Raw genomic sequence first — 15,008 nt, 5'->3', positions numbered from 1 at the left:
CCTGCTTTTTCACATCCTCCCTGGTCTCTTCCTCTTGGTCTGTGAGCAGTGTGAGGCAAAGCTGATTTCAAGGTGAACTAAGGGTTGTTCTCTCCTTGAGCCCAACCTCCAAACCTGGTGTAGATGAAGTTGTGTGCTTCCTGGTCTGCCTTCAGCCTTAGTAGGTGCTTCTCAGCACACACAGGCAGAATCCCTACTCATGCACAACGCATCCAAGACCCCAGGAAATGCAGCTGGCATTTTTGAAAGACTTTGCCAGTTTTGCAGAGCAAACTGCTGGCTCTGGTGATGTCAGTGGGAATTTTGCCACTAATTGCAGCAAAGCCAAGATTTTACCCATTCTATTATAAAGTGGATCTCAAATCCCACAGCAGAAGTGCTCTGGGGCATGTTCAGATGAAAGAATGAATTTTTCCCTGCTATTCTGGACTATGGTCTTCTCCTGGGCAGGATTTTCTCAATTCTAACAGACACCTAAGGGGGTCGGTATTTGTTTAACACTTTCAGACCGCTTCATATCTAGTTTATCATGCCAATAACTCCACATGTGTGGAAATGAACTGCAGAAAGGACTGGAGGATGGTTACTCAGTGAGGAGACTAAGGAAGAGACAGACGGGAGGTGGCGGAAAGAAGGAAAAGCTTGGCATGAAATAGGGGAGCCTGATTGTGGGCCACTGAGGTTCAAAAGTAATTTAGCTAAGCAGATGACCGGGTGCCTAATTAGTTAATTATCCCACCATACCACTATCCCCCCCATTTGGAAGAAACCCTGTTACCATCCTCATGACCTCTAGGAAATGCACAAGTTGCAAAGGATCAGCTGTTCCTTCGTGACAGTCCTTTTAGCAAATTAGTGGGGAAAATTGTGCTTAGCAAATATTCATTAGGGCTTCATTTTCCATTAATCCAAAAGGAAATGTGGAGAGCCTGTGACTTCAATCACGCTGAGGCCCAGGAATTTTAATGAGCTTTAAATGGGCATCTGTCAGAATCCTGACTTTGCTGTACTTCTCCTGCCAGCCGGGGGGATGAGTAATGGCTAATAAAAGGTGGGAGCATCTATGCAAACTCCTCTCCCTAACAGGAAAGTCAAAGTTGTAATTTGCTGTGTTATGACACCATAATTATGCCCTGATGAAGAAAACGAGAGTATTCAAAAAACCCTCTCCTTCCCCACACTCTGCCCCAGATGTACATGGGGGAAAGTTGTCTAAGTCAGGCCACAGGGTTGCAGGCACGTGGGCTGGAAGGAAGGAGAAAACCCTGCATCCCTCAGTCCTCTTACGTTCACAGCAAGGAACACGCACTGCACCCCTTCATCTTGACCCCCATGAGCAAAGCAGAGCTGGAGTTACCTGTCGAGGTCAGTGCAGAGCTGGGCAGCAGCTGAAAGTACCTTTGGAAAAAAGAGCATGACAAAAACAATCCCTGCCTGCTCAAACTATGCAGTTTTCTGCTAGTGAACACTGCAAGGGGTTTAAATGCTTATTTTTTTCAACAAACCCACTTGGACGCACCTGTTCCCTTTTGACTTTTTGCTCACATACTGCATGTTTAAAAATAAAAGTCATATTGAAAAGTTTCATTCTAGGCTATTTGACCAGAGGCAGATTCTCCCTCTTCTGCCCCAAAGTACAATTTCAACAGAACATTTTCTGAGGGTCTCTACTTTAACAAAACTGCATATTCCAACTAAAGACTCCACTCTGGATATTTTTCCAAGCACTTTCTTAAGTCTGTAAGAGTATGTGTTACAGCACTGAGGTGAAAAAGGCAGTTCCTCTTGTCTCGTAATTTGAATTTAAATACATCTGTAGTCTTTCTTGCAGAACTCTCTAGAATAGGGGACATGGCCAAACTGTCCAGTTTTGGGGGAGCCTTCAGGCGGAGTCAAGCTGGGGGGCTGAGTGTAAAATTCTGAAAAACAAAATAAGCCTGTGGGTTTTGCATATGTTTCTACTTGTTATCACAATCCTCACACAGACACAAGAAGGACAATGAAACTTCTGCATGCAGACACTGAGAAGAGGCAAGATTTAGTGTGGGTCACCCAAAACTCTACTTAATCTGAGATTATGAGGAGCAAAAAAACCCTATGAACTTCATTCTTTCATTCTTTTTGTTCTTATTGCATGGTCTAGCGACAGAGAATGTAGGGGGTTTTTTTGTGTGTGTATGGTTGGACTCGATGATCTCAAAGGTCCCTTCCAACCATGAAGATTCTATGATTCTATGGTTCCTTCATTCTGTCTTTCCATGGCCACATGTGTTGCTGCCTTCCTCTGCCTCTAGATTTTATCCTGATGTCTGTCCTGGGAAGGTTAATGAAATTAGCATAGCCTCTAGGTGACTTTCTGAGTTCCTGGTCTTCCGCTTTGTCCATTCCTCTGAGACTACAGACTGCTTCCTACAGGTGACCCCTCACCAGTCAGAGAGAGGGGACGCCAAAGTAAATCTCTACCATGTGCTTTCTCATATCCTATTTCTCTCCATTCATGGGTCGTCTTTTTCTCTTGATAGGACCAGAGGGCTGTAACCTGTTTATCTACCATCTGCCCCAGGAGTTTGGGGATGCTGAGCTGATGCAGATGTTCCTGCCTTTCGGTAATGTCATCTCCTCGAAAGTGTTTGTGGATCGGGCGACAAACCAAAGTAAATGCTTTGGTGGGTAAAGATAACAAAACAATTAGATTCATCCAGGAAAGGGCTTTCTCTAAATACTTTACCTTTCAAACTGCTTTCTTTCTGCTTAAGCTTTATGATTTCTCTCAATTTACTCCTGTCAATACTTTCCCCCTTCCCTCTTTCTCTCCTAATTGTCTCATGCTCAGAGTTGTGTGCGCTGCTTAGAGGTGAAGGTTTGGCAGCAGGGTGCTGCGGCTGCTTGCGGCGGGGTGGAAAATTTCCCTCCTTGGAAGGGGAGGTGGGGAGGGTATAGAGAAGACTAAAGCACCCGGAGCGAAATGGAGGGGGCTGGTGGGGTAGGTGAAATGCTGATGGGGTCAGCAGAGGGAGCACGTGGCAGAAGGGGAATTCCTATACCTAACGAAAAGGAAAGACAAGTCGTGGGGTTGAAGGGAAGACAGAGCTGTGGGGGCAGCTTTCCAGCAGCTGTGATGCATTAGAATGCAAGGGGACAAGGGCTGAACAGTAGCCGAAAACCTGGTCTTTTGGGGGGATGGCTGCTCGGCGGACGGCAGGCAGCCTTATTCTGAGCCCACTGGACCTGAGCCAGCACCACAGTAGATACAGGTAGACCGAGCTAACCCTGTGCCTCAGCTGTCAGGACGTGCTAAGAGGCCGGGTTTGGAAGCTGCACCACGCTCACACAGCTCTGGCCTCGCTGCTGGCTCAACCCACCAGCTGGAGCATGGAAAGAGCAGAGTCTCAGCTGCCTGTGAGCCACCAGGTAGGGACACCCTGAGCTGCACCCACAGATGGAGCACTGGGCCAGCCAACAGCCACCTGGTGATAAGTGCATGGTGTCTGAGTGGGATCCCACCGTTTGGGAAAGTGTTGCTGTGATGGTTCCCTTCTGGCAGTGCAACAGCACAGGGAACCTGCCACATCTGATCCCAACCCACCTGGCGGACAGGGAATCTCCGCCATCGATGTGCCCACCGCTGGGGTGTGCAATCCTGCACTCTTTGCAGACCTTCCCTGAGAAGTGCAATGGGACAAATTATTGCTTTTCTTTTCCTGTTACTTGCAGCTGATCTGGACTCTGTCTCTCAGGCAAAATTCCAGAGCTAAGACTTATTGGAGTTTCATTTGATTTTAAAACCACTTTCAGTCTCCACACTATGCTTCCCTTCCTTGCTGCCTTCCCCTTCCTTCTCCCGGACAGCCCACCTCCCAAAACTCTTACCTCATCCCTTGCTAGCTTTGCTGCATGTCAGATGGTACTTCCAAGAGTTTCCTGCCCCTTCCCTATGCACAGTTCCTCCTGCCCGTTCACAGAGGGTCTCAACAGGCCATTTCCCCCTGTCCCCCGATGTAAGGGGACACAGTGTTCCCCTTCACCAGTAGTCTTTGGGTTTCTGCACTCTCAAACACTAGAGGAACGAAGGACAAAAGAGTTTGGTGTAAAGAGGCAATTGGGAAATTCAAGTGAGAAATTATGAATTAGTCCCTTTCTCTCCAGAGCCCACCTGCTTTTTAGGGCTTTAATCATATAAAAGTTCATAACAAGACGAGCAGACCAGCACAGCTCTAGGTGACATTGAAAACTAATGCTCCAATGATACCCACAGGTTAGAAATGGACACTTGACAATGAAATTGCCATTCCTGTCCTAAATATTGAGGGTACTACTGAGCCTGGTTCTCCACATGTTTACAAGTGGAAAGACCAAAGGCAAATGGAGAAAAAATGAGATGAAAGTCAAAGCCAGCAAGGGAGAGTATTTCTGGACAGGTATTCACCTTAACTCGTCTTAGCTCAAAGGTTCTTTGGTTATAAATGTTCATGAGGATAGCAACACATACCTAGCTAGTGGAGCAGGGTTGTGGGGCTGGCTTTATTGCTGCTCCCCAAGGTACTGTGAGGTCGAGGCTTATAGCTGAGCAGGAACTGAGGGATCTTCGCAGAAATTTTTCTTAACATTGAGTCTTACTGGGAGAACCTAAACATCAACTTGTTTGATGAAGCAACCTTAAAAACTAATGGTAGGATATTCCAGCCTGAAGGCTGGAAGGTGCCATTTGAAGGTGTAAACTCAAGAGCACAGGGAAGCAAAAGCAGGAACCAGAGATTACTAGTGAATCTGAGTCACCTTATATTAGCTTCTGAGACACGGATATCCATGTCCAGTCAGTTTTGGGTCCCAGGTGTCAAGCACCAGTTTTCTCTGGCGTTAACTTACTTTCCCATAGCACTGAGTGCCGGTGGTGACTGCTGGTCTCAGACAAACAAGTTGCCTATGCTGCCATGTGCACCACCTGCAGAAGGACAGAAATAGAAGTACAGGTAGCTAATTATCACAAGGATGTCACACTGCTCTTCAAAACCTCCCATCCTGCTGACCTTCAACTTCAGAGCAATGTGAAAATGTGGAGGGTATTACAGATAATCAGGCCTTCCATTTGTTTTAAGTCCACTGAAGCGGGTGCTGATTATAATTTTTTGTTCAGAAATTCAATTTTTAAAAAAAAAAAAAAGGTACCTTTTCCTAAAGGAAAAGAAGGGCTTTTGTTAACTTTGAAAGTAAGAAAACTCCTTCCTTTTCCTGCTTAAACATTTCCCAAAACTCAATATGTAAAAACATAGCATTTGTATTTTTTTAACCCAGCTAGATCTCTCCAACTGGTAGCCTGGGGGAACAATTCTGTCTGGCCCCAGAAAGATATTCCACCATTATATGACCTTTTAAAATGTATCTGCTATGCAGATCCCAAGTAAATTGCTGTAACAGAGTCTAGCCCCAGGTTGTCGAGAAATTGTCAAGAAGTCCTGCTTTAGACAAACTTAAAAAATTCAATGGAGAAAAATGTCACCATGTTTTTTTTTTTTTTTTCCATGGGAACAGAAATTACTTCATTTGCTGCTCTCGTCTCACTGTTGAACGACCTGTAAGCAGCTGGCCCAAAGTGAGTGACTCAGTAGAGCAACATCTCAAAATAGGATTTTTATTCCTTCCTGTTCGGCTCTGACTTCTCCCCTGCATTTCCAGCACAAAGTTATCTCCTTCAGCTGCTACTGGCAGGATAGTGTAGGGGCAGCAATGGGAGTGTTAGGAAGAAAGTGAGATCAGCCACGAGCCTTGCTACTGGTTTGTGGAGTCCACGACCCTGCAGAGAACCATTAGCACCTGCGCTGAAGAAAGCATGCTGCGGTCACGAAGGCTTTGACTTTCCCCATTCAGAGGCCGCCGCCTCCTGGCTGACAAGGAGCAGCGAGGAATGCAAGCTACAGCCAACACCGGTCTCATGTATAAATGTGACAGTGCTCAAAATATGTCTCTTGTTTTCCATAGCAGGACTGCTTGCTGTAGCGTGTAAGACTGACAAGAAGCAACCCTGACTTCTCACTGAAGAAAGTCATTTAAATTGGGAGGCTGCTTTGCCTTCAACTTTTCTTCTGGCGCACACATCCAGGCTACACCCAAATCCTTCATTTTCTCTTACAATTTTTCAAACCTCTCTCTTTTATTTCCCCCCCTATCATGATGCAGCTGTAACATGGTCAAGTGCAGACCACGCTTCTCCCTTCCACCCACCAACACCCTGCCTATCCCCATGGCCTCAGCCTCCATCGCACCGACCATATCAGCATCTCCTCAGGCGCTGCCCTCTCGTATTCAGACTTACTGATTTCACCATCACAGCTCCTCACCGTTCTGCCCTTCTTGCTCCTCTCTCACTAGTCCTTCACTCAAAGCCCAGCTGATACCTGTAGCCACTTCCCATGCACTTCTTTTACAGCCAGCATGTTTCTCCCGCTGGGCCATGCTGTCCGTTCCCACTGGAACGGCAGGGTCACAGCAGGAACCATTGTCTCACTCAGGGAAAAGTTACACTTAGTCAGATGCTCCTTGGAGACAGTGACTCCCATTCTCACAGCAAGCTGATCTAGGAAGTAGTGCACGGAGTGCCACAGCCTGAGTGTCAATTTCTGCAGGACCCTGGAGCTCGTCTCTGCACAAGGCGGAGTCTGTGCTGGGTCTCTTACCTTCCCACTGCACATGTGTAAGTTCTTCTGTGTGTAGGTATGCTAAATGTCAGAGGACATGGAATACATTTATGTGCTGGTCTCAGTGGTTCTGGTGATAATTCCCCTCTCAGTTATGCAGATAATTTAGATGTGACCAGTTTGTGTACAAGGCAAAAAGAAAACTCCAGTATAATGACACAGTTAAGGCTGATAGGGCAAGTAGTCAATGTGAGAAGAGCCGTTCTTCACTCTGCCCACACATGGCTAACTCTACCTATGTTGTAGGGTGATGCTACAATACAGTCCTAATTTCAGGAGCATTCACTGTTGTCACACAAGACATAGTTTGAGAAGGCATTTGAATATGTTAAAACTAGCGAAACAGGGAGACAGGCATGTTCTAGGAAAACGTTTTAACAGGGAAGAGAGAGAAAGGATAGGTTTGGGCAATATTAATTAGGAAGACATGACAGAAATTAGAAAAACGAGGATGTGGATGGAGCAGCAGAGGCCAAATGATTACCCCAAGGTGTCAAATAAATGTAGATAAATTAAAGTTGGAGGAATTGCTTTACTGGTGCACTTGGAAATTCATTCCTCCAGTCACCTCTTTCTCAGAGCAGTGAGCACCTGGATCTGCCAGCTCTTTGCACGTCATCGAGCAGCAGACACTGTCAGGCCAGTTCTGTTCTGTGCCCCAACCCTGTCCCTCACATGTGTCTCCTTGGCATGTGCCTGTTCCCCATACCCGCTGGTGCGGCAGCTTCAGTTTCTTCCCATGGTGCAATGACTCCAGGATACTTTGAAGAACCTTTTCTATGCCCACTGGTTTCCCTCCACTCAACATGGTATGACACCCCTAGTGTAAGCAACTGCAATTCTTGGGTTTTTTTCTCCTTTTCTATGCATTCCAGATGTACTTTCACACTGGCAGTAGGGATGTCCCACCCCTTCTTGAAATGTCCCACATAAATGTAGCAAGGAGCATTCTGGCTTTGTCCAAAAAGCTGTGAGGGCTTCGTATGTCCATAGGTTTATATGGCCTAAAGGAAATATCCTATTTGACTCTTGGTACAACATGGACATCAGGTCTTATTCCAGATTCCTACAGACAGTCCACTCAGAAGTTGCTAGTGTTCCACCCCATTTGGAAAAACATACAGTCTTCTCTGAAGAGCCAAAAGAGAGGAGATGATAGCACCATTTGATGAGGGTCATACTAGTTAATTACCTTCACTGTTAAATATTTCTATTGCCTACTAAATTTCTTACTCCTACCTTGTGAAAAGAAACAGGGGAGCCAAAGGAGAGAGATTAAAGGCAAGAAAAGCAGTGAAGAATGAGGACTGGACACAGGAGGGAGTGGAGCTCAGGAGAAGAGTGGAGGGTTGGGTAGAGCTTGTATTATGTTATTAGAAATACATTATGGCAGTTCAAGATTGCAGTGTGGTGGCAGAAAGGTGGAGTGGGAGACGCAAGGCAGCAGGCAGGTCATGATGGTCTATAGAGTTTCAACCTGGAAGCTGAAGCAGAAAGAACAGAAACACCAAGAGACTGGGACATCAGCAAAGCTATTCAGGGCCCTGGGACCAGGGGTATTGCAGATCAGGTCTGAAGTGCATTGGCAGTACTCCATAAGACATAGGAGTAGAACAACAGACCCTGAGCTACATCAGAAAAATATTGCTCAGCACCTGCTCACAATGTACCTCCAACAGGCCCTGCCAAATCTGGCAGTTTCTCATTTAATAACAAAAAAAGACATCTTTCCTTAAGTTCATAGAGAGACATGAGCAGGTCCAGGAGTAAGGTGGTGTAAGGGTAAGAAATTCCGGTCCCATGTTCCAGCCCCATCTGAACAACCATAGGTCAACCTAGCTGTGTGCCTTGGGCTCGCCCTCTTGCAGCAGGACAATGACTGCTTTTCACAGGGCTTTAAGATCCATGGATGAGGAGAGTTATTTATCAGCTCAAAGTCTTTTTGGGTTACTTTTCTGATTCTTCTTTTGGTAAATAGGAAGATTCTCACCAGAGAGAGGAATTGTTAGAAAGCACTTGGGAGAGACGTGGAGCTCTGTTTGCTGCTGTTACCAGTATTCTGTTTAAATTTGATTTTTTTTCTCTCTTTTGACTTTAAACTGATTTCAAATTTCCTAAGAAAGTCTCTACCGAGCCTTTCTCCCTCTAGTCTGTGAAATTAGGCTATGTCCTTTATTTTGCATGATCTAGTGGCAATATATTTTGTTTCAGGTCCCTGGACAGTATCAGATTGTCATTCCCACATAGCTACCGGCTACAGACCAAAGCTCAGAGTGTCATGGAAGAAGCCACTCATTTGAGTGGCAAAGTTGAGACAATATGGAAACAATTTTCCAGGCACATCAAGCATGCCTGATCCCTGGAGTGTTTTGGTTCAGATCAGCACTAGTTTGTTGTGGTCCTCTCCACTCTGAAGGACCTGGCACAGACAGACAGCCAAGGAGAGATTCGTGAGTCGGAAAGTAAGCCAAGGGGAGGAGGACACTGTTAGAGGGGTTCTTAGGACTCCCAGAGGAAAGGGAACGAGGCACAAAGGTTTATTATTTGCTAGCTACTCTCTGTTATGCTCCAAAGCATCCAGGCTCTGAGATTTCAGGTCCGCAGAGTAAGGATGGGACTCTTCTCCAGCTGATAAGGAAAGAGTTGTGTGCCTACGAAAGAGAAGGAGCTGTTCATAAAACTCAGCGCACAGCACCTCCAGCCATTGCAGTCGGCTGGGGGAGGCTTTAGGGGGAGGAGGAGGAGCGGGAGAAGTATTAGGGCTGTGAGCCACTATTCATTTACAAACTATAATTAATTTGATGTTTAGATTAATTTCTGATGCACTCTCAAAGGTGCACTGAAAGCATTTTTCCTTTATTATAATGTTGATTGCTTATTGGGGAGATAAATCTAACTGTCAGTTATGCACTGACTTACCAAAACTTTCAGACCAAGCAAGCATGTACGCATAAGGAACAGCTGTTTGCAGCTCTCCAGTTAAAGGGACAGCTCTGTCTTTTCTCAATAACTCACATTAAAGAAAATCTATACATTGTACACAGGGACTTCTGCTTTCTTTTGTAGCTTAACAATTTATTAGACAAGAATACGGTAGCAGAATCTATCTTCTATTTATCTGTCTGTCCGTGTGTCTGTCACTATTCTATCCATCTCTCCACACAAGTGATAGACATAATCCATCCAGAATATATTTGAAAGTTATGGATATATTTGTACATATCTACTCACAGGCACATTTGCACAATCATTTTAAATGTTTAGCATTTTTTTCTCACAGTGCAATTAGATGGAGGAACTCATTACTGCAGGGTCTTTGCGGCTACTCATTTAATGACCTTCAAAGAGGGACGGCCATTTATGTGACTAATAGAAATTAACTGATGTTAAAAGTTAATGCCAGAAGAAAGAGTAAAAACAAAGAGAGTTTTTAAGCAGATTAAAACTTAATACTCTGGGCTTCAAATAAATCCATCAGCATTGGGACCTAGGAAAAGAACCTGACCGGGCTCTCATGTGGTTGCACAGTGTGCTATCTACTGCCACCTCCTCTAAAAACCCTTTGGCATTAGATAGACTAGATGAACCTCAATTGCATACAGACAGTCCTAAAAGTGATACGAGGCTATTATAGTTTCAAATGCAAACACCCCCATGTCTAAAAACACCAGAGGAGAGTCCCTAGCGCTACTTTCATTCAGACCAGAAGTTTCTATTCAGAAGTCAGAAATAATGATTCCTCCAATGGGCAGCCCCTTTTCTGAACTCAAGGTGATTGATCTGCAGTGCACAGACTTACCACATCTCACTCTTGAGAGACTGCAGACCCACCACAGCATTTTGGCTACCCATTACCTCTGTTTTTATTTTTGTTTTCCCAAGATCTCTCTCCTGCAAGGTGAATTTGAACTGAAGAATGGATGAGTCTCTATCAGTCCATCCAATCATCCATCCGTCCCCCCATATATCTATCTTCAGCTTCTTTGTATCTGTCTGTCCTGTCTCATCCATTGCACAGGACTGTTCTTCAGCATTGTGAAGTCTGTCAGCTAGCTAGTTACTGAGCAGCTGTTCAACACATCCTCACAGCTCTGTGCTTGGCCTCAGGCCTTCCTTCCCTCACAGTATTCAAACCCTGCTATGAATATGAATTTATTATTATTTCCTCATCTGCTTTCCTAAGGCCCTTCCAAGCAGAGCGTTTGAGAGGTTCACAGAGCTAAGTAACAGCATTTTCCCAGTGCTTATGGTGTCCTCATTTCACCAAGGGGATGATGAGGCATAGAAAGATATTCAAAACCATTTATTAATCTTGGATGCCTAATCTGAGATGCCATGAGCCTGATCAGTCTGTTTGCTAGTTTTCTCAAAGTATTTAGCACAATGCAGGGCACGCTATGTTTATGTTCAGATGCAGGCACAGGCACCAGCCTTTCTGTCAGTGAAATATCAGGTCACGCACTGAGCACCAAGAGAAGAGGATCACACAGTAAATCTTCATCTTCACTGGCAAACTAAAGAGGCCTTGCATATCAGCTCAAACACTGTGTCACAACTATCAATATCTTTTTAACGTTTGTATGCCATGGGCTCTATTTGGGCCATGAAAATTAACTCACGGCTGGACGTTGCTTGGGCACGGACCAGCGATGACAAAGGCCAGGGACTGTCCTTAGACAGCAGTGGAGACAAACCCACCCTCTTTTGAGAGGTGTGTTTAGGCACATAGATAGAAGCCATGATGTACCATTTGCACTCAGAGCCTGTTTTATTTACTCGTAAAAAAGTAGCCTAGGAGATCTTATTGAAAGAATCTTGTGATATATGATTTACTCAATATAACTGGGATGTCATGGTAGAAATAGAGATCAATTCCAGTTCTCCAAGGCAGCATTTGGTTGTACAACTACAAAACCATCCTTTTCCTGCTTTATTTACTGTCTATATTCCAACACTTGCAATAATGAGTCTGATACATTGCCATTTTCCTCCCCCTGTTATGTTATTCATTCTCTACAGTAATTAAAACAAGGATGCCATGAGAAAGAAAAATACAGAAATGTGTGGTTAGAAGCAGTGCCTTAATGCATATACAAAACAATACAGAATTAAAATTTTATAGGTAACATCATTTCTTGCATTTCTAACTCGAGTGCTTCATTTTGCAACCTTATCATTGTTTAATGTATTGGTTCATGTGATATCTTCCCTTTTCAAGTAAGCAAACCAAAATTAAAAAATCCCCAGGTGAGATTAACATCTTCAAATAGCATATATTGACAACTTCAAAGGTTGTCATCAGGGTAACGACTTGTAGATCCCCATAAAGATAGGTATACCCTGCTTAACCATTCCTAGTTTCATGTATGTCAAATCCCCAACCAAATTCAACCTCATCTCTACTTTCTCCAGCCTTGATCTGTAATATGTTCCATATGTAGACATATGTACATTATATATGTATTTTTAAAATATATATTTCTGCAATAGCAAATATGTCTGCAAATTATTAATAACAATGAAATCCACTGATCAAGCGGTTTGAATTTGGGCAACCTGCTGGCCTTCAAGGTGAAGAAGCTTTTCCTTATATCCAGTCAGGACCTCTCTCTGTCTTCAATTTATGCCCCTTGTGTCTCATTCTCCCACTATTCACCGCTGTGAAGAGACTCTGTCTTCTTGCTCTCATGGGGCAAGGGCTCCAGCCCTTGTCCATCCTGCCATATGCTGAACTCACTCCTTTTTGTCACTGTCTTTCCTATGCTGGGGGGAGGAGGTGCACAGAACTAGATGTCCAGGTGTGGTCTAATGAGTGCTGAGCAGAGAGGGTAATCACTTCCCTAACTGATTGTTAATACTGCTCAGTATGCTGTTGGCCTTCCTTGCAGGCCAGGGCACACATCTAATGAGATCCTCAGTGGTGAAACCCATGGAAAACCTAGAGGCAGTGGGACAATGCCCCTTTCACCAGGTGAGCTTCAGTCCCCTTGATATTTAGCCAGGCATGTTTAATGTTACAAAAGGGAAGAGGTGCATCTAACATCTAAGAGCACCTGCTGTCTTTGGCTACTTCACAGACATCAGATTTTCTCCTTTTTTGGCAATATGACCTATAAACCTGATTGTGTTCTGGCCATTTGAAGGTGAAATTATATGATTGTTCTAAAGATAGGTCTCTAATGACCCTTTAAATTCCTTCTCTAGAAGAGTTCCCAGAAATTGTAAAGTATTTATCTTGGTCATTTTGCATCTCCTGACATGGCTGAACAGGCTCCAGAAGGATTATTGTGTTTTGGGCTTTTAGAAATGCTTATGAGAGAAGAATTTTTGCTACTCGATTTTAGGAGTTAATGCACAAGCCACTTTTTTTAAGGGCAACTCATATTTTTACCTTATCCTTTCAAATTAAGATCTCTGCCCAAATTATCAAGAAACATCCTGCCTTTCTCAGGTTTTCTAATCAAAGGCATTTTCTTCAATGGGTTTTCCAGCAATATTTCTACTCTCCTTATTTCAGTAATTAAAATACAAGCACATTTTCCCATCTCCCACCCAAGGGTCAATCAAGAGTTCAGACAGGCCATTGGGTAGGGGCCCCAGAAGCCAGAATTATATCAGGCTTTAGTCAATCTATGATATAATTCAAGTTGCACAGACTGAAAGTAACTCTTCTGAAGGACTACAGAAGGCACTTCACAGAGATCTCCATTATTCAGGGTATTCTTTTAAAGCCCATTAATGGTGAATGCTCTGCTGGCAGACCCACAGGGATTTATCAGCATCTACGCTACAATATGAAGGTGTTCCATTCCCATTGATGTTGATGACAAGAGAAGCAAGCAGATCATTTCCTTATCCATTCTGGGTAGTTGAAAACACAGAGGTCTTACACTGACACTGAAAGGACTACAGATGTAACAGCTGGTTGGATCTGGAACAGTATGTTATCTTCCAGATTAAAATGCACTTCTGTACCTCTTTTCTGTCTCCTTTTGGTACCCAGCACAGTTCAGTGCCAGTTCGCAATCTCCTGAACTAGATATGAAGAGATTTTCTCTTTTCTTTTTTTTTTTCCCAAATGACTCACTGTGCACGAGGAAGTTTTTTTCCTGTTGATTTCACTTTTAGTTTTGTTAGCTGGTTTTCACACAGTGGCCTCCATAGAAAATAAAGTATTGGTTTGAAAAGCACAGCCAAAAACTATTCATCACTACTTCTGGCTTATGTATAGAAACTTTTAGACTGTCCTACAAAAGAAGCTTCCACTCTTTCTATATCTGTTGGGTTGCCCCAACCTAACCATAAGGAGGTACCAGGTGTGCAATGACATAAAGAGGAGAGACAGTTAGTTGTCCATCAAAGTAATGGTCAGTGGGAGCAAGGTGGGGAGATTCCATACGTTGCCACACCAAGAATGAGTCTATTTCAGATACTCCCTGGGACATGAGAGAACTGACTAAAAACAAGTCACTAGTCACTATTACAATTCACAGTGCACCTTCCTGATTGGTTCTCCTTTTTTTTTCCCTTGATCAACCCAGGAAGGAATTCACTTCCCCACTATGAAATTTTATCAAAAGGAAGGTCATGGTTTATGATGCTTGTCTCTTATAGACCAAGAAGCATGACTGGTGATTTGAGTAGCTGCAGTGTTCATACATGGCTTCTTTATAACAAACCCACAAATTGATCCAAGAGAGAACCTGGGAACAAAGAAATTAAGATTTAGATAAGAAAAGGATTGTGACATGGCTGGTGGAAGCTTCAGTAGTTCTTTTCATCTTGTTTATATTGTACAACTCCAACAAAATAAATGTGAAAAAAAGCTTAATCCTGATTCAGTAACAAACTCAGTGCATCCTTAACTGAGCACCTACTTAGATCGCACTCATAACTTGTGTAAAACCTACACTAATCTCATTCTTTGATTCTAGTTTTACACTGGTAGAAGACCTTGTCTCCTCAAAAGTTCATCTGCTTTTTCCATCTGTGTGCTTTCCCAAAAAACCTTCTATTGACACATCATGACATCAAACATTTACAAGGAAGGCTCAGAAAGCAAGTGAAGAAGAGTTCCTTCCATTTCTGAAAGCAGTTAGGAAATTGCTTCAGTTTTAATCATCATTCAAAAAAAGACCAAATACCATTCACTATCTATGGGTGATTCCTCAACAGCTAGTTTGTTCCTTGTGAGGAAGATCATCATCAGCTGGGTTGGAACATTATGCTTGTTTTAGAAGAACCACAATGCTTCTTGTTCACAGCAGACTTGTATATATAGTGGCCTAATATTTGATTCATGGGATCTCCAACAAA

The 15,008-nt window shown here is 43.7% G+C and overlaps 1 protein-coding gene across 10 annotated transcripts in view; it reads left to right on the top strand.

Annotated features, from left to right (window-relative positions):
* CELF4 (CUGBP Elav-like family member 4) overlaps positions 1–15,008 on the top strand; it is a 712,910-nt gene that overhangs the window by 663,039 nt on the left and 34,863 nt on the right. For 6 of the 10 annotated variants that reach the window (XR_010069051.1, XM_063319984.1, XM_063319983.1 and 3 more), the window contains exon 11: positions 2,523–2,666. Coding sequence is in view for 9 of the 10 variants with exons in the window: in XM_063319984.1 (XP_063176054.1) it covers positions 2,523–2,666 (144 nt within the window). In the remaining variant the exon portion in view is untranslated. The remainder of the gene's footprint in view (positions 1–2,522; positions 2,667–15,008) is intronic. The other 4 variants (XM_063319988.1, XM_063319989.1, XM_063319986.1 and 1 more) reach the window with 1 other exon arrangement.

The sequence above is a fragment of the Chroicocephalus ridibundus genome, chromosome Z (assembly GCF_963924245.1).
Source record: "Chroicocephalus ridibundus chromosome Z, bChrRid1.1, whole genome shotgun sequence".
NCBI classification, from domain to species: domain Eukaryota; kingdom Metazoa; phylum Chordata; class Aves; order Charadriiformes; family Laridae; genus Chroicocephalus; species Chroicocephalus ridibundus.
The sequence above is the reverse complement of the archived record's forward strand: the minus strand, read 5'-3'. Positions and strand labels throughout refer to the sequence as shown.